The following is a 21,469-nucleotide window of genomic DNA, read 5'->3' as shown; positions in this document are numbered from 1 at the left end:
ATTCTTTAAGCTTTTTCTTCTCTGCCACAATCATGGCAATCATCGTTGCTGGGTCTCAATCGACCAAGCCTGCTCCCGTCCGATTTCTGAGAAACTTGAAAATAGTAACTTCAACACATGGCGTCACATGGTGTGATTCAGACACTGGGAATGGAGCCTCAGTCAACCATCGTCCAATTTGTTAATATAGAAATTAGTCTGAGTGATATTGTAATTATCAAGAAAATTTATTAGTTAACTAGAATTGGTTAGTTTTTTAATGGAAAGAACAAGACTTTTCATACAAAGTATACTTTGGATCCTCAATTCTAATCATCATAACAAACATTCTGGATCCATTCTTTCTTGGTGGTTCAAGAATTAAAAGTTTCAAATTAAATTAAAGATTATTAGTAATGACTGGAGGTACGTAAATTTATTGTGCAAACCTAAAAAATATTAGTAATTTTTAAATTGTTTTTATTTATAAAAATTAAATGAAGGATATATTAGTGATTAATGTAGTACATAAACATGTTTTGAAAAGAAATTATTAACAAAAGGACTAATCAATCTCACGAAAATAAATATTAGGGGTTGAAATTGATTTTTTTATTAGGGCCTCGTAGTCCTTCTAAACAATTATCAGAAGCTCAGGATAGGTTTTCACTCTACTATCTATGATAAGAAAAATATGTCATTGAATTCCTTGAACGATGGGCCATGATGATTGCCAACCATATGCCAACTCTAATTATGAGTTCAGCTAAGCTTAAAAGCTCTTCATATTCAAGACTTTGTGAGAATCCTAAATTGTACAAGTTCATTGTGGGTGAACTACAATACTTGACAACTACAAGATCTAATCTTATGTTGTGAATAGAGTTTAACAATTTATGCATAATCCAACTGAATTGCATTGGAAATCAGTGAAGAGGATACTCAGATTCTTCATATGTACAGTGAGTTAAGCGGTGATTTTTAACAAATGTATTGACTATTGAATTCTTGCAACTGCTGATGTAGATTGGACTAGAGACATTGATGATCACAAGTAGGAGTTTAACAGAAGCTGAATATCGTGTTCTCTGCTCAGCACAAACAGAGATCATGTTCATCCAATAGCTACAAGAAGAGCTGAAGATATATTAACAAGTGCCACTTAACTAGCTATTATGACAACCAAAAGGTTTGTCTCTTTGCTGCAAATTTAGTTCTATATAGTAGATGTCATGTAAGCATTTGGAATTGAATTTGCATTTCTCAAGGGACTTAGTAACTCAGGGAAAGCTTCAAAGCTATTCATTGTGCATATCCCCTCACAAGATCAAATAGCAGATACAGTAATTAAGCTTTTTATCACAAAGTTTGTTTGACAAATTTAACATCGAACTTACAGTGTGTGATAACTCCCACTTAAATTTGAAAGGGAGTAGGATTGTTAAGGGTATAAACGTAATTGCAAGTGATAAAGGTTAGTTAGACCTAGTTAAGCATTTGTTAGCTTTCTAGTTAGTTTCTAATTCTGTTAGTCTGTTAAAACACACATTACTTTACATACTTTTAATATATAATATATTTTTTTATACACGTAATATGATTAATTTAATATCTAAGATCTAACAAAAAAAAAATATTTTTATTTATTCGTCATGGTAATAATCTAACAAAATAAATAATTTAAAATTTTTAATATATTTAATATGAAGAAAAAGTATTTTCTTTTTTTTTTTTTTTGGTATAAAGTGTTTCTTTCTTGGGGGAAGGGACAGTGGGAGGGGGTGGTGGGCAGTGGGCTTATATGAAGTTATAAACGGGCTGAACCCAAGTCCCCAGTGCATTTGTCTTTTTACTTTTCTACTGAAACGTGCATAAGTTTAATTTAGTTTTCACGGTTATTATAAATAAAGAGCAAAATCCAAAAAACATAGCCATTTAATTTTAGGCAGAACCCCGAAGCTAGTAAACTACTCTTAGCTGTGATGTATGCTGTAAGGCTGTAGGAAGAAGTGAAGAACCCAATGCCCCAGATAAGCGACGAATAAAGTATAAACCACTGCGCCTGCAACGCTTTCCTTCCTTCAAACTTCAATTTCTTGGTAATGGCTACTACCTCTTCCTTCCTTCCTTCAGTTGATGCTATGGCTACCTAAGACACTTTGGAAATATAAGGTTTTGGTTATATTGCTACTCTCTAATATGTCTCCTCATAATTACTGCCAATCATTACCCATTTCCCGAGTTATTCAGTTATGTCGTTATGCTGTTTGATCAATGACCTAAGTGGCTTTTTGTAAGGATCCATTCCTTAATTGCAAATTACAAAAATAACATCTGTATTCATAGACTCTTATTTATTTTTCCAATTCCAACTTATGGTCTAGGCTTAGTAATTTCTTACGTTGCCTCTGTTCTCAGCTCCAAATGATTATCAAAGGATTGTTTAGAAGATATAAGAGATGGAACCCTGTTCATCCAACTTATGGTGCCTTTTGGGGAATGGGAGTGGGTGTTGGTTGTGGAGTCGGATGGGGTCCGGGGTTCGGCCCTGAAGTGATAGGCTATGTTGGATCTGGTTGTGGCATTGGATTCAATGTAGGCTTCACTCTCGCTGGCTTTGGTATTGGCCTTCCTGCAAACTTTATCTTTGAAGCTCCTTATAATGGTAAAACCTTTGTCAATATGTTCAACCATTGCTTTTTTTTCTCAAATTGCAACTTCATGCATGAGTTGTCTAAAGAGTTATAATTTTGCTGTATGCACTTGTGTATCATCATTTTCTCAGTTAGTTGATGCAAATAAACTGTAGTCTTAGACTCATGTACAGAAAACTTGAACTTCTTTTTAATGCAGTTATCATGGCAACAAGAAATTCAGCATTAGAGATAGCACGATCTAAGGGTTTTAATGCACCATGCAATGGCTGGACTATAAACTTATCTTGTGTCTTTGACCTCCAAAGGGAAGCTAGTGACAAATTACGTCACTTTAGGGAAAGGCGTTTATCAGTCAAGGGATTTGATTTCTTGAGCATGAAAAATGACTTATCATTGCTTGCTACATCTGCCTGTAACAGTATGCGCACATTCCATGACCAGCTTTCTTCTCGTAGGGGTATCACGTTGCCTCTAGTTAATTAGTTCATTTCTTGTCTTGATTGTTCATTTATTTGTCCTCCTTTTGGAACTTTGGTCATATGCATTGATGTTACATGTTAGTTATGCCTTTCTTTCATTGCTCATTTTTCTTACTTCCATTTTTCATGGACTTATAAATCTCTCCACTTCCTGGATGCTAGCTGGAGTGACTTTGAATTGCAATTTCAGATTTTATACATCAGAATTTATGGTTTCACACTTTGTCTTATGTAGAAGATTCTGTTGGAATTTTGCTGCAATATTGTAATTTAGGCATATCATATATTCCTGCTGACATAGTATAACTTGGAGAATTTCTGTCATATGATGTGGTCTTAACTCTTCAAGTGTCTGGTTTGAAGGGAAGTTGTATATTTTTGTGGATTTACAAGAAGCGTCTGCATATGATCCTTTCATCTCTTTGCCCCTGAACCTTAAATGTGTAATTTCAGTAGTTGCTGTTGGCTAAAGAGAGTTAACTTGAACCAATTGCGTATGTTATTTGCAGGCAAAGATTGATTGGTTCGAGTTCCACAACTCTCAGCATGGTGGTTACAACTTTGATGGATCATTTCAATTTTTTTTTTTAACTTAATAGCAGGAAAACCAAATGTCTTATTTTGAGGTATATTATTATGTTTACTGTCTTGTTTGACAAACTCAAGTTGTATATTTAATATTGTTGTCAAATATATTTCTTATAGAAGGCTATGATCCTAAATTTTCAACCAACATATCCAGAAGGGTAAAGGGACTAGCATTCGTTTCCAACTTTCCATCAAGACTAAATGATATAAGGTTAAATTTATCAAGTCGGATGTCGACCCAGTATATACTTACTATACCTTGAGTAAGAAGTAAACAGTGGGGTTCCCCGTTCCCCCCAACCCAAAATATGATTCAAACTTGGACAAATTGAAGAATAAACAAGAATGTTATGCATTAACCAAATGGATTTTATATTTGCCAAGGCATAGGTGGGTGTGGTAGATTAGCCTATCTGAAACTTACTTTCAAGACAACTGAAGGAGATGGCCTCATTCCCACTCTCGTCTAAGTGGAATCAGTTAGGATTTAGCAGTATGCTGCATTTGATATCCCAAGTCCACATTAGCAATTATTCTTTAAAGGATATTTCATATTTGACAATTAGTAGGATGAGGGGAGGTGAAACTTTTTTATATGAATAAAAAGAAATTAAATTATCTTTTTATTTATTTATTTCTGTAAAAAAAAAAAAAAAAAACTGAATTTTCATTTTAAAGATTTTTCGTGTAAATACTAAATACGTGTGTCCGTATATGAGATTGATATATGTATAAAGAAATGAAGTCTGAATGAAAGAAAATTAATATTTTATGTTCAATAATAGTTAATATTTTATGTTCCATAATCAAGTTTTGTTTGTAGTGATTAAAATGCTCATAATATAGCGATTATGTTGTGAATGGTTTTTATTGGGAGGCGAGGATTCCAAAAGCAACATCAGGCGAACGCAATCGGTCAAGGAAGAGCAAACAACATCTCTCGGAGCCTGAGCCTGAGCCTGAGCCTGAGCCCAGCCATGAGCCTCTTTGGTCTCGGCAGGTGAGTCATGCCTCTTCCCAACTACTTCCGGTTCATATTTCTCACGTTTCCTTCCCCTGTTCCCCCTTCTCATCTTTTCGAATCTATGGATTATTATTCATCTATGATCTGATCTGTTCTAGTTATCACCTCCTTTTCAAACTTTTACCATTGATCTTCTCTCTGTCTCTCGGATCCTCTTGTCTTCCATTCTCTCTCTCTCTCTCTCTCTCTCTCTCTCTCTCTCTCTCTCAATCCACTCTCATCTCATCTGACAACCCAATTTCGCAACGCAATCCAATTCCACCTGCAATTTCTATTCTTCCTCTTTAAATGTTACTGCTTTCTAAGGATTTCTTTGTCGTTTCGGATTAAGCTGGAATTGTTAACTTGTAAGTTGTAAGCATGAATAGTTAGTTAGTTAGTTATAACTTACAAGATGCCAATCAATATTTCTATTAATTCAATCTAGGTTTATTCTCCTCGATGTTTTACTCATATATTATTCGATCTAACAAATTGCAACAGAAACCAGAGAACATTCCGCCCCAAGAAAAGTGCACCTTCTGGGAGTAAGGTTGGTCCCTTATGTTGAAGCAGTAATATCTCCTCTTTTTCTTTAGAACTGTTTCGGAACTGGATGATGCTGACTCTGATCAAAATTGAAATGCATATTTCTTAGGTCGTTAGGACACAATTTATGAATTATGATTCTTCTCTTTCTTTGTATCACAGGGAGCACAGCTTAGACAGCACATTGATGCTACACTAGGTAGTGGAAATCTGAGGGAAGCAGTAAAGCTACCACCTGGGGAGGATTTAAATGAGTGGCTTGCTGTTAACAGTAACTATCGTTCTCTCTCTGTTGCACCGTTTGGCGCAGTATATTTATTTTGCAGTTTCCTATTGCCTATCATTGGTTCCTTGTTTTCCTGATTTACCTCTCATACTATTCTGAAATACGTCACATTGCAGCCGTTGATTTCTTCAACCAGGTCAATCTTCTTTATGGCACCCTCACAGAGTTTTGCACTCCTGAGAATTGTCGAACAATGTCTGCTGGTCCCAAGTATGTTATAGCTAACTGACTGCTCATTCAACTAACGTGGTTGTGTAAAATGCAAAATTAAGATTAGAATATTGGATTTGTTATGAGCTTAGATCACGTCTTAAAATTGAGAATTTGAGTATCACTTTCTTACCACTATTGAGGTTTCCATTCCTTGCTGTATGCTTCTAATCCTAATAATAAGTTTCTGGGTGAAAAATCAGCCAATAGTAATTTTTTTTCTATATTTCTCATACCTTTTCATTATGTATTGTTATTCTTATTCATGCCAACTGCGGTTTAAGAATCTACCCAATATTTAATAAATTGAAATCAACATAACTAGTTAAGTAAACATAGACATGATTTTAGGAACTGAGCTGGAAATGTATGATCCTATATCCCTGTGCTCCTCATTGCAGCTGAACAGGCTAATTAGGCACGTTTTGTCTTCCATTGCTCAAGATTTTAGTGCTCGTCGGCTTTTTTTCCCTACTTTAGAGCAATATAATTTTTCAACTATATTCCGTCATGCAGAGGAGTTTACCATCCGTGAATTTTGGGCTTAGATTTGATCTTTATTGGGTTATATCAATTTTTTGCATTTACAAGTACTTTTCGTATAATTAATCAGCATCATTCCATTAATGCTAATGGCAATTCTCGCAACTTGTATTCATTCTGTAATCATATGTTTAGTTCTCATGTTGCGCTGTTACATGAAAACTCCAGGTATGAGTATAGATGGGCAGATGGTGTACAAATCAAGAAACCTATTGAAGTTTCTGCTCCAAAATATGTAGAATATCTAATGGACTGGATTGAAGGACAGCTTGATGACGAGTCCATATTCCCCCAGAAGCTTGGTAAATATTTATTTTCTTTCCAACAGATTCTTAGGTTCTCATAATCAATATTTATTTATTTTCATTTCATGTGTTGTAATAACCCATGGATTCATGTAGGTGCACCATTTCCTCCCAACTTCAAGGATGTTGTGAAGACAATATTCAAGCGACTGTTCCGAGTATATGCTCACATATACCATTCTCACTTTCAGAAAATTGTGAGCCTCAAGGAAGAGGCCCACCTAAACACTTGCTTCAAGCATTTTATACTGTTTACCTGTGTAAGTCTCTTATATGTTGAGATATTTCTTTGGCTGGCCTTTCATTTGATCACAGGTGTGAACTGCCGAGCATTTTATTTATTTATTTATTTTTTATTTTTTACTGCAGTAGCCATCTTGATAGTATTAATAGAGTTAATCAGCAAATTGATATGATAATATTATTAATGTTCATCAGCTAGTTGTTATTGGTTTATCGTCATCTGGTTTAGAAACTGTTTCTAATTGTTAACATCACAAGGTTATTAAGGGTATTTTTTTTCCTTGGCAGGAATTTGGTTTGATTGACAAGAAGGAGCTGGCTCCCCTTCAAGAGCTCATAGAATCCATTGTCGTACCATACTAGATATGTGAAGAGGGTTGAACCGCATCTTGATAAATCATTACTGAGAAACATAACTTAATGATTACTTGTATTTTTGTGTTAGATATGTTCTAGCAGAGATACAGCAGGTCTAGTTTATCCTTCACTGCCACAAAACATGAAATAGGCAATGGATTATGCATACTACTGATTGTATGTTTCTTACCGAAATATTGTTAGTACTTTGATCTTGCAAGGCTTGTTGCCGGAATAAATCTCATTGCTAACATAGCAATACGTAATGTGTATGAATTTATGGATTTGAAAAATAAGAAATCACAATAATAACTAGAACAATGCTGTAATTTCTCTGATTTATTTATTGGTGTAATTTTCTGTTTTGTTTTTGCCCTCTGAAATCAGAATTGTTTTAGGAATGTGTAAAATATTACAATTACAATATAGGAACTACAAGAATTTTGGGGGAGCTAGAAGAGTGTCTTCAGATGAGGGGAAGATTACGCACATTATATGTAATATGGGTATGTGTCGCAAATTATCTGTGACAAATTTCTAGTTTTCACTATTCAATTAATCTTAATGTATTCTAAAATTGGTTGATGAAGGAAAGAATAAAGTATGTTAAGGAACTGCCTTTTACTGTGTATGATTGAGGGAACTCCTTACAATTATACAACAATTGTATGGAAGAGAAAAGAATAATTTGCTTGCTCATTTTATTACATTTGATTTCGAGAAACCATTTCATCATACAAGTGGACTTGTTTTTACTTAGATATATATCCTACAAGAAACTAGCTAGCGTGTCGGCTGTGGAGAAAGCAAAAATGGAAGAAAATTAAAAATTCATGGTTAATTATGTAGACTCTCACTTTCAATTTCACTTTCACCCTAAAATTGAGTTCCATCTGTTAGCATGATCGTTCTTCTCATATCTTGAAGCTGCAAAGGCAAGGGATACTGCATACTAGAGTTGCAACAAAGAACTGAACATTCGCAAGAAACTCAGTCATAAAGAACTAAGGCGGTCATCCCTTGAAGTGTTATGGCGATGGCACTGTGCAGAGATCAAGCGGGAAGCTTGTCGGGAAGAGGGCCACACCCCAGCAATGGAGGATAGGATGCAGAGGCCTATGAGGATTGAGGAAGGCTGGGGTGAGATGGTAATGTTCTCCCAAGAAGCAGAGTAACAAGGGAAGAAAGGGAGGGTGGCTGTGCAAACTGGGAAACAAGAAATTGTGTTGTGTATGTTCAGCTAATATTCATGAATAGCACAAGTGAATTTACGTGCATGGCCCCGTCTTTCGTTTGTATAATTGGCAGCTTCGGCCATTGAGTTTGGATCTCTCAACAGCTCATTTGATAATTGATAGTATATGTGTATTATTATTATTATTTTTTTAAGTAATACTGGTTTTCTTATAAGAAGGCAAGGAGCTGTTGTGTCAATTTCATTAAGCAAGGTTTAATCAAGATATACCAATAGTTGAAAAGAGACTACTTTAAAACAAAAGGGTAAATAACTCTATAAATAAACAGATTGCCATTGATCATCAATAAAAAGAGTAGGTGGAGTCACGTGCTGGCTTCTGCATTGCGGTAGCTGTGTTGGGCGAGAAAGAGCGATTCAGCTGCATGTGTTGGGTCGTTGAAAAATATGTGGCGTGACATGACGAGAAAACAATATAATATAATGTACGTACAAGTTAGACTAGTAATAGTAGAGGTTGGTGTTTGACTACTTGAGCAACTTAGTCCCAGTTCTGAGCAAGGATCCAAGGCCGGCTACTGGCTCTTGTTCTTAATTATCTATAAAAGCATTGATTCAGCAGGGAGTGATGCTTGTATTGTGATAGTAAAAAATGGGGAAGAGCAAGGTGCTAGTGGTAGGGGGAACAGGGTACATTGGGAGGAGAATAGTGAGGGCAAGCCTGGCAGAGGGGCACGAGACGTATGTGCTTCAGAGGGCGGAGTTGGCGCTGCAGATAGAGAAGCTGCAGATGCTGCTATCCTTCAAGAGGCAGGGGGCACACCTCATAGAGGCATCCTTCTCCGACCACCAGAGCCTTGTGGATGCCGTCAAGAAGGTGGATGTTGTCATCAGTGCCATCTCCGGTGTCCATATCAGGAGCCACAGCATTGGCTTGCAGCTCAACCTCATTAACGCCATCAAGGAAGCCGGCAACGTCAAGGTTTCATTCATTCAATTCATTTTAGTTTCTAATTTCATCATCAATGAATTAATAGTCTAGTCTTGTCTGTCCGTAGCGCTTCTTGCCGTCGGAGTTTGGACTGGACCCAGCGAGGATGGGGGACGCGTTAGAGCCAGGAAGGGTGACATTTGAGGACAAGATGGCTGTGAGGAAGGCGATAGAGGAAGCAAACATCCCTTTCACGTACATCTCCGCCAACCTATTTGCGGGCTACTTTGCGGGCAGCCTGTCTCAGATGGGATCTTTTGTGCCTCCCAGGGAAAAGGTCCACCTCTTCGGAGATGGCACACTCAAGGCCGTTTTCGTCGATGAAGACGACGTCGCCACCTACACTATAAAGACCATCGATGACCCCCGGACCCTCAACAAGACTCTCTACCTGAGGCCTCCCGACAACATTCTCTCGCAGGCAGACCTCATTGCAATCTGGGAGTCTCTCATCGGAAAGCAGCTCCACAAGACCTACATATCTCCCGAGGGATTCCTCGCAACACTCAAGGGCTTGGACTATAAGCTTCAGGTCGGGATTGGCCACTTCTATCACATCTTCTACGAGGGATGTTTAACCAATTTTGAAATCGGACCCCATGGAGAAGAAGCTTCCATGCTTTACCCAGAGGTCAACTACACACGCATGGATCACTACCTCAGGATATATGTTTAATTTTCTTCTTCCTTCCTTACAATTAAATAAACTTAAGCACGCAGCAACCCTTCATTCTCCGATCCTGTAACCAAATTTACAGTTTCAGTAGGAAAAATAAATTACTAATCTCCGTCTCATGATTCATGAGTACCACTATAATATATTCAATCATACACACTAAATAGTCACTAAAAAAAAAATCATACACACTAAATATATAAGAGATTTAGATATTTTTGTGTTATTTACGAAAATTTGATATATCTTTTAAATTTAAAATATATTTAAATGTATTTTTGTCTTTCTATATTTATTTAGAGGTTGCGAATTCGAATTTCTCTATTTTTGATAAAAAATATTATTGGCCAATTAATAATTTTTTGAGATGATGGAGTTTGAACCTGAACCTCTCTATTTTCGGTAAAAAAAATCAAAATTTTAAATTTATAAATTTTTAAAATTTTGTGTCATTCATTAAATTTTTTTGTTTGTTATTTATAACTAAAAAATATATTTTTGCTATTGTTAAAGTAATTGTATGACATCAAAAATAATAACGAAAAAAAAGAAAAAATAAATAAAAAAACGATAAAAAAAAGATTTATCGAATAAAAAAAAATAAGAAGGAAGAAAAAAAATAATATTAATGATAATAGAAAAAAAATACGTATATAAATTTAACTTGGTTAAATTAATTGTCTAATATTTATACTTTAAAAAATCTTTCAACATTCCGCTCATGTAGATGGGATACATGTTGCGTTCTTATTGCAAGATTTTTTTTTCCATGAATCTTTATACTAAATTTCATATTAAGTTATTAACTTACTCTTATCTTTTTTATTATGAGAAGATTCAGGTACTGTTTTTTTTAGTGACAACATTTCTTCTGCTACTCATATTACTAGCTAATTCTATAAATATTAATTATATTAAGACTCATGATAAATATTTTAGTTTGTCTTTTACAGTCTTTAAATCAAAAAAAATTTTCTTTAGTATGATTAAAAAGAAAGTTTAAAAAAAAATCTAAGGGTAGAAGTGCAATTTTTTATCGTCGGGTGGTAGACAGAAACTACTTAAGACAATGGGAAAAACTATTTCTATTTATACATTGTCTTGTTTCAAGTTGCCTGATGTTTTAATTTCGAAAATTCACTTTCTACTTTTTTAATTCTAGTGGGGATAAAAAGATTCTGAAAAGCTGATGGCTTGGATTAGTTGGGACAATATGACCCGCCCACGAAGAGAAGGAGGCTTTGGATTTTAAGATATTAGAATTCAGAATCTAGCGCTTTTAGGCAAACAGTTTTGGCGGCTAGTAACACAGCCTACTTCTCTATTATCTAAAATCCGAAGAGGTAAATACTTTAGTAATGGTAATGCTATAACGGCAGAAATTAGAATCTTACCTTCTTGGAGATAGAGGAGCATACTAGAAGGTTGAAATATTGTCGAAAACTGTCTTAACTAGGCTGTGGGTACTGAAAAGAATATTCAAACCTTTGAAGATCTTTGGCTGCCTCCTTTGTATCCTTTAATAATTTCTGACATGCTAAATAGACATGCTATTTCTGAGTTGGTTCTAAGAGTTAAAGACTTAATTATTGAAAACAGAAATTAGAATCAGAATCTCATTTAAGAATTATTTTTTTAAGACGTTGCAGACAGGATTTTGTCAGTCAAAATTTAGCAGAATAGAGACAAATTGCAATGAAATTTGAACAAATCCAAGCAATATAATACAGTTTCAGGTTATAAAATTGGCTATTTATTTCACCATCCGTCTCTAAAACTTTGTCTTAATTATATGCAGTAGAAAAGGTCGTGGATCTATGGAAGTTGAACTTGCCTCACAAAATTAAGTTATTTATCCGAAGAGCTCTCCATAGTCGGCTTTCTGTGCTTGCTCAAATTCACCGCCGCATCCCATCTATATAGCCAATATGCCCGTGCTGTCATGAAGCAACAGAAACAATTACTCATTGTTTGATCGATTGCTCTAGAATTAAAGAAATATGGTATTAGAGTTATCTTCGTAACTGTCAAAGCCCTAACGATTTTTTAATATGGTAAGTTGCATCAATAGAGATACTTAACTCATTGAAAAATACTGACCGTAATCCTTAATTGTTAGCCATCATTTATTTTTGGACATTTTTATATTTTATTTTTTGATAATTAATGAAATATAATCTACTACTTTTAGAGAAAAAAAAATTCAAATAAAATTAATTTTATGTAAAATTAATAACTAAAAATCATTAAATAATTTGACTGCACCAGACTCCCACCTTTTTATAATTAGCAATTGTAGTACACAAGTAAATAATTTATTAAAAGATGGCATTTTTGACAATAAATTTGCGAAATAACGACAGATTGGTAAATTAACCCCCCAGGTACAGGGTCAAAGAATAATGCTGAATTATTCGCCTGATATATATATATATATATATAAATTGGAAATATTGACTATAGGGTGAAAAGTAGACAAGTTGGAAAATTGAAGGAGCAATGGAAAAGAGCAAGGTTTTGGTGGTGGGTGGGAGCGGCTACATAGGGAGGAGGGTAGTGAAGGCAAGCCTGGCAGAGGGGCATGAGACGTACGTGCTTCAGAGGCCGGAGATAGGCCTCGACATTGACAAGCTGCAGATGCTCCTCTCCTTCAAGAAGCAGGGCGCCCATCTCGTCGAGGCCTCCTTCTCAGACCACCGAAGCCTCGTTGACGCCGTCAAGCTTGCAGATGTCGTCATCTGCGCCATGTCAGGTGTCCATTTCCGCTCTCACAACTTGCTCCTGCAGCTCAAACTTGTTGACGCCATCAAGGATGCTGGCAACGTTAAGGTACGAGTCAATTTTATACCAACTTAACACGTCACACGTGTGTACTAGTTGGTTTTCATTTCTTTCATTTGATTTCATTATTATAACTACTCTACGATCTGCATCATTATTTGACATGAGTAATGAACATAATTATTTTAAATGAGTTTTAAATGTGTTAAGAAGTTATTCAGTAAACAATATTATAATTTTAGATGTGTTGAATCATTATTTGTATTAACAAAAACATAAACACAAATTTATACGGGTAAACACGAGTCGAATCGGATCGGATATGGCTAAAATTTCGATTCTGATTCGCACTAAAATCATTAGATCGGATCGGATCTAATATCCACAACTTTTAAACTTAGATCCGATCCGATCCGCACATTTGTGAATCGGATCGGATATATCTGCAAAACACAAAAATATTTTTAAAAGTTTATTTTTATTAAAAAAATATCAATAAAATTCATTTTTCTATTTTTTAGATATGTTTACTTTTAAAATATTAAACATACTTTTCTTAAATAATAAATTAAAATAATACAATATATATGATAATTATTGGTTGAAATAAAACATAAAAAAAATATTTACTTATTTATTTCTTTATTTTTGCGGATACGCGGATATTTACACAAAATCCGCAATCCGATCCTATTAGTGTGCGGATCGGATCGGATCCGATAGCCTTGCGAATTGGATCCATATCCACAATTTTCAGATCGAATTTGGATAAACACCGCGGATATGCGGATCTAATCCGATCCATAAACACCCCTACAATGTGTATCAAAAATATTTTGTATGTTATCTTATTATTTTGAATGTGTTAAAAAATTATTTATATTAAGAAAAATATAAACATAAATTTAAACGAATTTTGGATATATATCAAAAATATTTTGTGTGTTATCTTATTATTTTAAATGTGTTATATATATATATATATATATAAAGTAACAAAAAATACCAACAAATTAATCACACAAGACAAAGTAAAGTTCAAATACAATATAACTTTTTATAACAAATGGTCAATAAAATTATTAAAAGAGATTTATCAAGTAATGCTTTGATACACGTTTTTTGGAAACAAAAGAAATTGAAGTAAACTTGTTAAAGTTATTTTTTTAGTTCACGTTATGTTGTTATTATGTAAAATTAGAACATATTTTTCATAGATATACAGACAATGAATTATACGTTTTAGGAATTAATATGGTGGACTAAATTTTCATAGATATACAGAAAGAAATGAGAGAAGAGAAAATAGCTAAATTTGTGCATAAAAAAAGTATAAATAAGATTGAAATTAAACTGAACTCTTAAATATTAATTATCGAGAAATCAATTTAAATCACATTACGTCCTTGCATAAAATGTATTTAGTTACTTTAGGACATATAGAAAATTTGTAGAGTGGCACTTTTTTTTTCTTTTTAGTACAACTAGTTATATTACCATGATTTTTGTGAAAAAACAGTATATTGGAGTTAGTTACAAGTTTTAAGTGTTAAGTTTGAATAATTATAAAATTTAAATTAAATAAAAATAATAATGGCTCCTTACAAATAAGGAACATGATTAATTAAAAAAATAAAAATACACTACATCCTTATAAAAATTATGAAAATCATAAGTGGAGAAGAGAAATTACCATATACGTAATTGCATTATTTATTAAATTTATTGTTTTTTTATACTTTTCTTTTAATATATTTAGGTAGCATAAGAAAAGAATGAGAATCAACATGATAAAAAGAGAGAAAAATTATTCCACATGTACCTGTTTCGCTTAATTTTGTTTATAGAGGGGTTGATTAAATCTGTATTTAAGATCTCAATTTAAATAGCAGATACAATTTTAAATACTATACCAAATAAAACTTGAAAAATGTCATTAAAATATTTTTAAATAAAGATATAAATTAAATGAGCAAACCTGGACAAAAGAATATTAAGCAAAGAAAAAAACTGAAAAAACAAGACAATTAAAAGTAAACAAATGAAAAAAAAAAATACTTAAAAAAAAATAACAAAATAAATTGACTTTAAACGTTTACATGCACTTGCATTTCTTGTGATCGGAAATTTGCAGGGTTTTACTCTAATATGAGGTTTTGAAAATAATCAAGTCTTTTTGAAATTCTGACTCTCCTGTTTATAGAGAAAGATTCTATTCTATGTTGCATGGTTACTAGTCTTCTACCCACCTTCTGGTTTTCTCACTCTCAGTCCTAAATGTAATCTATGTAGGCTGCATAAATCGCAATAGAGTATAATAGTTTACGTGTATATTTCAGTAGATCAAAACTACTTTAGGGTGTCGCTGTTTACAAATAAAAAAAAAAAAGACAACATAAATTGCTAGAGAATATTACTGTTTACGCACATAAAAAAGGGAATATAAAAACTCTGGAAACTTACAACTGTTTATGCACAATAAAAGGTATAATCATTTTGTAAATGTTGCAAATGCATAATTTTGAGTTTTATTTTGTTTGAATATATAAATTGGTGAATTCTGTGTAAAAGTGATTCATCAGATGAGTTTTATGACGTGGAAGAGATCTTTACGAATGCAATTGATGCACTTAAAAGTAGAGGAGAGCTTATGGTCCGTGATGATAGAAGTTATAAAGATATTTAGAAAGATTCTTTAGATCCTCAAGTCATAAACACAGTTAAAGACATTGCTGTTGATGATGTCAAATACAAGTTTTAAGGGATTGTAGATTCGAATCCTCATGAGATTAAAGACATTGTTGTCGATGAGGTGGAGATCAATAGGATTTGCAAGATGAAATGACAATTATGCACAAGAATTTACTCACTTTCATGGGACAAAAGTTTTGCGGATAGTAAACTCCGAAAATGTTATCACCATACAGAAGAGGGTGGAGGAGGCACAGTGGGTGTACGCTGAGGTTGGGAAGGAGTTACGCCTATGTAGCAGAAATTCTCCGTACCTCGGTAGCACAAATGTTGCCACGTGTAACGAGCTGAATACGTACTTGCACTTTGTTGCTGGGTTTGCAAGTTCACCGCAAAAAAATTTTTCTAGCGGTGACAGCCACCACCACCACTACCACCATAGACTGGTGGTGCTAAACTAAATTTAAATAATCACAAGAGAAAAAAAAAGTAGAGAATATATACCTAATTATTATAATTAACATTCAACTTAATTATAATTATAGGCACTATATAAATCATAGAGGATAATTTACCCTTTATTTTAGAGAGGGCATGGTAGCATTTACCATATAAATTACCTCGTGTAAAACAAGCTACGAATTAGTCTATTATTTAAAGTGCTTGTTTGAGCGTCATTATCTTGAAAAAAGATCTTTTTTTATTTTTTAGCGTGTTTGGCAAATTTCTAGTAAAAAAAAGTAAAAGTACTAGAAAAAAAAATATATCTTTTTTAAAAAGTTGTAATTTACATCTTTTTTTAAAAGATTTTTTTTCTTTAAAAAAAATATTTTTTATGTAATAAATAAACAAAAAAGTACTTTTATATTGTTATACCCAAACATAATTGATAAATAAAAAGATCTTTTTATATGAGATATTCAAACATAAAATTACTTTTACTTTTCTATAAGATCTTTTAAAAAGAAATAACTCGAAAAAAGATATTTTTTAGAAGTTAAACCAAACAAGTCCAAAGAGATGGCTAAGGGAAAATGTATTTTGAAGCTGCATATCGAGGGCACAAAAGCCCGGATTTTTGTAGAAGCAATAAAAGTCTAATTCATCGACTTTTCCTCTAAGGAATTTTCCACGTTGATAATAATATATTTCGAATAAAATTTAACTTGTATTGTTTTATAAATTTTCCTGTAGCGTTTTCTGCCTTCGGAATTCGGCACGGACCCAGCACGTATGAAAAATGCAATGGAACCAGGAAGAGTCTCTTTTGACGAAAAAATGACAGTGAGAAAAGCAATAGAGGATGCCAACATCCCTTTTACTTACATCTCTGCCAACTGTTTTGCGGGATATTTTGCTGGTAATCTCTCTCAGATGGGAACTCTTTTACCTCCAAAAGACAAGGTCCTTATCTATGGAGATGGCAATGTTAAAGGTAATCACTAACCACGACAGAAAAGAATAACCACAAATACTCATCTATTTAATACTTGGTTCTATGTATGTTTGCAGTTGTTTATATGGATGAAGATGATATTGCGACATACACAATAAAGACAATTGATGATCCTCGAACATTGAATAAGACGGTGTACCTAAGGTCGCCAGAAAACATTCTCACCCAGAGAGAGCTCATTGACATGTGGGAGAAACTCATACAAAGGAAACTAAACAAGTCTTTCTTATCCAAGCAAGAACTTCTTTCTTCTATGGAAGGTCAAATATATTAAAAAATCTCTTAATACCTTTTGATACTAGAGGAAGGTGCATGACTCTTTGATCTTGACAAGAGTTGGTACCTATAGGCTATAATAGTATAACACAACTCTTTCAAGAAATAACCTAGCTCACCATAGTTGATTGGCTAAAATTGCAGGTTTGGATTATGCAAGCCAAGTGGGAGTGGGCCATTACTACCACATATTCTATGAAGGGTGTTTGACAAACTTTGAAATAGGAGATGAGGGAGTAGAAGGCTCAGAGCTTTATCCAGAGGTGACATACACACGCATGAATGAATACCTAAAATTATACCTATAATAATAATTAAGGCCTCAAACATGGTATTCTTATTCCACGAGCAATAGTATGCAAAAAGTCCAATGAGGACCGCCTGTTGTATTGTAGGTGATTTTCATTTGTCTCAATTGAATAATGAGACATAAGTAGTGGTTACCAATAGAGATGGAACTAAAGCATCTTATGGTTTATTTTATGGAAAGAATACTACTTATCTAACTTTTGCTTTTACCTAAATATTCAAATATAAGATACAATATATATTTGTCTATCAAAACTCGTAAATCACAACATACACACAAAACATACACACAAAATAGACTAGACTATAGTAGACAACCTTTGAAGGCTTTTCTGAGGGCAGTTTCATCCAAGTTTCTTCCGATGAATACAAGCTTGTTAAGCCTCTTCTCATTTGGTTCCCATGTTTGTCCCGGGCAGCCATCCAACATGGAATGCACCCCCTGAAACACATATCGCTGATCAGAACCATCCACTGATAACACACCCTTCATTCTGTAAAGGTCCTCTCCTTTTTCTTCAATCAATCTCTCTAGCCAATCATCCACCTACGTCAACAAAGCATAAACTTGAAGCATTAACCGTCAAATCTACACAAAGCAATTCAGTGACTTTTGAGAACAAACACACGGTTCATGAAGAGTTTAAAACAATTTATTGACTCACCTCATCAAGATCAAGAGTTCCCTCAGCAACAATACTAACGCTAGAGACAGAAGAATCATGCACATGATCATCATGATGATGCCCTTTGTGATCTGTGGATAAATTTTAGAATCACGAAACAATGCAGAACCACAAGAGTAATGAGGGGGGAGGGGGGACTTTGGAAATACTTTCATCAATTAAGTCAGAGAGGCATTGTTATTACTTCAAAATGGTAGAGTTTTTCAGACAAAAAAGAAATGTAAATATTTTAAGAATATAACGTTATGGAATAATGCAATTGCAACATCTGTCTACAACATAAAAAAAAAGTAATGCCTCTGTTTTCCATTAGAAAATAATTGACCTTGTATTGCAGCAGACTCTGATAACCTCTTTTAAAAATGATAATAAAGGGTTTAGAAAGAGTACCATGTCCAGAATCATTTTGATGGCATGCGGAAGAGGAACATTCTCCATGCACCTCAGAATCAATTCTGAAATATCAAGGCATTTTGATTGAAAAACAGATAAGGTTGCAGCTAATATGCATCTATAGATATTCATTATAACCATACCAATAGCCACATTATTTTGTAGGAAAAAGGGGAACAAGAAATGTATTAAGTACTAAAACAGGATCATAAAAGGTAGATTTAAGTACCAATATTTCAAAGATACAAATTAACATGATACTTATTACCTCTCAAGATCATATCCTCCAACTCCTAGAACAAAGTCCACATCCACAACTCCAAATGTAGCTTGCTTAATTTGTGCCATCCCATTGATGTGCTGGCAACAATTCACAAAAAGAGATATATATTTCCACGAGTATTACTTTTCTCATTGACCCAAGAACTTCTGTAAAAAAAATCTACAGAAGCTTATAAATGACAACAAAATTATTGGACAACAGTCTGATCTAATCATAGAAATTAAATGGAATCCCTTTATCATTAAAGCATTCATCGTATCATGATAACGGCATGAAATCTCAATCATCTAGCACCAAATGTTAATTTGTTTTCGCCTTAGATCAAGATTCAAAAGTCAACACAGAACTACAGCTCTGTTCTACCCATATTCAACAAACCAAAAGGACAGGTGCAAACAGTATGATAAATGAGACATTCTATCCTCCTCCATGGAGTAAAAATCCTTATTCCATATCATTTCATGACGACTCACTTATCTCTCTATCTTTTTGTATTATATTTTCTCTCTCTTCTCTTAAATATTTATGGTAATACATCAATGTTGACAAATCCAATCAACTATGAATCCATATCCATTCAGAAAAAGAAATTTTATTTAAAATAACAGAACACAGGGTCATCATCAGCATGGTATGCCTTAATAGGAAATTGTAGTAAAACTGACGTACATGTTCATTTCGTGGACTAAGATTGATGTTTGACCACATCATTCTCTTTCTCCCTAGATTTCAATTACCATCCTAGTTCAATTAAGAAATAAAATATCTAGAGGATCCATACGTAACAAAAACATACCTTTATTTTCTTGGTCAGTATCTCTAACTCGGTTTCAGTAACCAAATCTATCTGCAAAAGCAATTAAATTTTATAAATAATCTCAATTCTCAATCCAGAAATAGAGCCACAACTATGTCATACTAAACAAAAGAAAAAGTAGATGAATGCAGATAAATAGGATCGCAGAATCTTAAGACAATAACCTTGTTCAAAATAATATGATCGGCATATGCAACTTGCTCTACTGCCTCATTAACCACAAATCTTGGTTTCACTTCATTTAAGTGTCGCATAGCATGCTTGCAATCAACCAAAGTCACACATCCATCCAATTTCACATGCTGAGAAACCAGTTCATCCATGCAGAATGTTTCAATAACTGGAGCTGGCTTTGCAAGACCTGAGAAGGGTTTAAACTTGAAACAATATGCTCCATTCAACCTTTTCATACACCTAATAGATGCAGTTAAAAGAAACTGGGAAAAGATGTGGACTATAGAAGACTCATTGTGCTTCTCCAAACGTTCTCCATTTTGCAGAATCTCATTTACTGATTTTCTTTTGCTTATTTTTTCCAACTATATCCTAGAAGTCACGAACAAAGAAAATTTGGTCTTTCTAGAATTATCTTTCTAGTAACTTAACGCATGGTGAATTTAGCTTTCACCTTGTAAGTAAATAGCGAGCCTCTAATGCCTCAATCCCGAGTGCTGCATAAGTCGTTCAAAAATCATGAACAATTTACATACCTGTGGTTTCAATTACGATATGATCAAAATTGTGTCGCTTTTTGGTGACCAACTCCAAGAGCATTTTAACCAGATCTCCTCGCACGGTGCAGCAGAGGCAGCCATTGTTAACCATGATAATGTCTTCGCTTGAGGAAGAATGACTAGCAACCAAGGATCCGTCAATATCCACCTCACCAAACTGCATTTTCAAGAAGATGGTTTTCACAAATTAACAGCATAATCGATGATACATACAAGGGCAGCTTCTGTAAAGCTCATAGTGATAAATTATAAATATCCAAGCAATTACTTGATTAGAAAACGATAAATATGTGGGAGGTGGATACCTCATTTTCAATGACGGCAATGCGCTTGCCATGTTGAGATGTGAGAATATGATTGAGAAGAGTAGTCTGCAAGCATTCGACATTCCACAAGTTATATATAATTTAAGAAGAAATTATTCATGCACAAAGCAGGTGCTGTCTCAAAGTGAAGAAATTGTTTATTACGGTATTATATTGTACGAAGAGGGGGAAAAAGGAAGAGGGTTACCTTTCCGGAGCCAAGAAAACCAGTAATGACAGTAGCAGGAACGCGATGGTCAGGAGAGAGCGCAGAAGGAGACGAAGACGAAGAAAAGGAGGTCAGTCCAGTCCTCCTCCTACTCATCAGTGTCGCCAGATGGGAATTAGAATTAGAACGGAGAAGCTGAAAAAGGGTGTTAGCAGATGATGTTAATACACTCTTCGCCCTCATCATGCTCATGTATGTAACTGCCTTTCCTCGCCCTCGCTCACCTTCTTTAACCCCTAACACTTACCAAGGGTTTTAGTCTTATTTATCACTACAAGTACAGCAACCGCAGTACCGCATTCTCTTTTCTTCTGTTATGGCATGCCCTATGCACTTTCTTATTTATTTTTTATTTTTCAGGTTAAATTATTCTGTCAATGTTTCTAACTTTTTCAAAAAGGGGGTTAATGGATCCCTATACTACTATGTACTCACAAATCAATCTCAG

General features: G+C 34.1%; 5 protein-coding genes across 7 annotated transcripts; 4 read left to right on the top strand and 1 right to left on the bottom strand.

The window, feature by feature from the left end:
* Window positions 1–1,908: 1,908 nt before the first annotated feature.
* On the top strand, window positions 1,909–3,822 carry LOC107624304 (Putative membrane lipoprotein). Of its 3 annotated transcripts, none has more exons than XM_016326799.3 (4): window positions 1,909–2,078; window positions 2,398–2,644; window positions 2,833–3,093; window positions 3,625–3,822. In XM_016326799.3, the coding sequence occupies exons 2-4, from the start codon at window positions 2,404–2,406 to the stop codon at window positions 3,633–3,635; spliced, it is 513 nt and encodes a 170-aa protein (XP_016182285.1). In that variant the 5' UTR covers window positions 1,909–2,078; window positions 2,398–2,403; the 3' UTR covers window positions 3,636–3,822. The 3 variants fall into 3 exon arrangements, with proteins under 3 accessions (XP_016182285.1, XP_016182284.1, XP_020969914.1); XM_016326798.3 differs by having other exon boundaries at window positions 1,909–2,151; XM_021114255.2 differs by having other exon boundaries at window positions 1,977–2,151; window positions 2,833–3,054.
* A 450-nt stretch (window positions 3,823–4,272) lies between these two features.
* On the top strand, window positions 4,273–7,541 carry LOC107623209 (MOB kinase activator-like 1B). The gene is made up of 7 exons (XM_016325395.3): window positions 4,273–4,703; window positions 5,211–5,259; window positions 5,418–5,526; window positions 5,658–5,751; window positions 6,463–6,596; window positions 6,696–6,859; window positions 7,131–7,541. Exons 1-7 carry the CDS (start codon window positions 4,564–4,566, stop codon window positions 7,203–7,205), a joined length of 765 nt encoding a protein of 254 aa, XP_016180881.1. The 5' UTR covers window positions 4,273–4,563; the 3' UTR covers window positions 7,206–7,541.
* Window positions 7,542–8,732: 1,191 nt separating this feature from the next.
* LOC107624243 (isoflavone reductase homolog) lies at window positions 8,733–10,180 on the top strand. Its single transcript, XM_016326726.3, has 2 exons — window positions 8,733–9,376; window positions 9,453–10,180. Exons 1-2 carry the CDS (start codon window positions 9,047–9,049, stop codon window positions 10,059–10,061), a joined length of 939 nt encoding a protein of 312 aa, XP_016182212.1. The 5' UTR covers window positions 8,733–9,046; the 3' UTR covers window positions 10,062–10,180.
* Window positions 10,181–12,513: 2,333 nt separating this feature from the next.
* On the top strand, window positions 12,514–17,771 carry LOC107622394 (isoflavone reductase homolog). Its single transcript, XM_016324269.3, has 4 exons — window positions 12,514–12,890; window positions 16,728–16,968; window positions 17,046–17,249; window positions 17,410–17,771. Exons 1-4 carry the CDS (start codon window positions 12,561–12,563, stop codon window positions 17,571–17,573), a joined length of 939 nt encoding a protein of 312 aa, XP_016179755.1. The 5' UTR covers window positions 12,514–12,560; the 3' UTR covers window positions 17,574–17,771.
* LOC107622393 (uncharacterized) lies at window positions 17,623–21,343 on the bottom strand. Its single transcript, XM_016324267.3, has 9 exons — window positions 21,001–21,343; window positions 20,793–20,858; window positions 20,464–20,644; window positions 19,918–20,114; window positions 19,733–19,783; window positions 18,922–19,013; window positions 18,651–18,715; window positions 18,240–18,331; window positions 17,623–18,121 (listed from the first exon to the last, which is right to left on the bottom strand). Exons 1-9 carry the CDS (start codon window positions 21,211–21,213, stop codon window positions 17,879–17,881), a joined length of 1,200 nt encoding a protein of 399 aa, XP_016179753.1. The 5' UTR covers window positions 21,214–21,343; the 3' UTR covers window positions 17,623–17,878.
* Window positions 21,344–21,469: the final 126 nt, after the last annotated feature.

This window comes from Arachis ipaensis, chromosome B10, assembly GCF_059453495.1.
Source record: "Arachis ipaensis isolate K30076 ecotype BB chromosome B10, ASM5945349v1, whole genome shotgun sequence".
In the NCBI taxonomy this organism is placed as follows: Eukaryota; Viridiplantae; Streptophyta; class Magnoliopsida; order Fabales; family Fabaceae; genus Arachis; species Arachis ipaensis.
This window is presented reverse-complemented; position numbering and strand designations above follow the sequence as displayed.

What these genes read in the sequence shown, in the direction of transcription:
- LOC107622393 (XM_016324267.3), bottom strand. Translation starts at nt 21,213, where the DNA reads ATGAGCATGATGAGGGCGAAGAGTGTATTAACATCATCTGCTAACACC. An exon ending in TTGCCGTCATTGAAAATGAG is followed by an intron (nt 20,645 to 20,792) that starts GTATCCACCTCC and finishes TTGAAAATGCAG; the next exon opens with TTTGGTGAGGTGGATATTGA. An exon ending in GAACTCTTGATCTTGATGAG is followed by an intron (nt 18,122 to 18,239) that starts GTGAGTCAATAA and finishes TTGTTGACGTAG; the next exon opens with GTGGATGATTGGCTAGAGAG.
- LOC107624243 (XM_016326726.3), top strand. Translation starts at nt 9,047, where the DNA reads ATGGGGAAGAGCAAGGTGCTAGTGGTAGGGGGAACAGGGTACATTGGG. An exon ending in AGGAAGCCGGCAACGTCAAG is followed by an intron (nt 9,377 to 9,452) that starts GTTTCATTCATT and finishes GTCTGTCCGTAG; the next exon opens with CGCTTCTTGCCGTCGGAGTT.
- LOC107624304 (XM_016326798.3), top strand. Translation starts at nt 2,116, where the DNA reads ATGCTATGGCTACCTAAGACACTTTGGAAATATAAG. An exon ending in AGACACTTTGGAAATATAAG is followed by an intron (nt 2,152 to 2,397) that starts GTTTTGGTTATA and finishes CTCTGTTCTCAG; the next exon opens with CTCCAAATGATTATCAAAGG. An exon ending in CTTTGAAGCTCCTTATAATG is followed by an intron (nt 2,645 to 2,832) that starts GTAAAACCTTTG and finishes TTTTTAATGCAG; the next exon opens with TTATCATGGCAACAAGAAAT.
- LOC107622394 (XM_016324269.3), top strand. Translation starts at nt 12,561, where the DNA reads ATGGAAAAGAGCAAGGTTTTGGTGGTGGGTGGGAGCGGCTACATAGGG. An exon ending in TGGAGATGGCAATGTTAAAG is followed by an intron (nt 16,969 to 17,045) that starts GTAATCACTAAC and finishes GTATGTTTGCAG; the next exon opens with TTGTTTATATGGATGAAGAT. An exon ending in ACTTCTTTCTTCTATGGAAG is followed by an intron (nt 17,250 to 17,409) that starts GTCAAATATATT and finishes CTAAAATTGCAG; the next exon opens with GTTTGGATTATGCAAGCCAA.
- LOC107623209 (XM_016325395.3), top strand. Translation starts at nt 4,564, where the DNA reads ATGGTTTTTATTGGGAGGCGAGGATTCCAAAAGCAACATCAGGCGAAC. An exon ending in TGAGTGGCTTGCTGTTAACA is followed by an intron (nt 5,527 to 5,657) that starts GTAACTATCGTT and finishes GTCACATTGCAG; the next exon opens with CCGTTGATTTCTTCAACCAG. An exon ending in ATTTTATACTGTTTACCTGT is followed by an intron (nt 6,860 to 7,130) that starts GTAAGTCTCTTA and finishes TTTCCTTGGCAG; the next exon opens with GAATTTGGTTTGATTGACAA.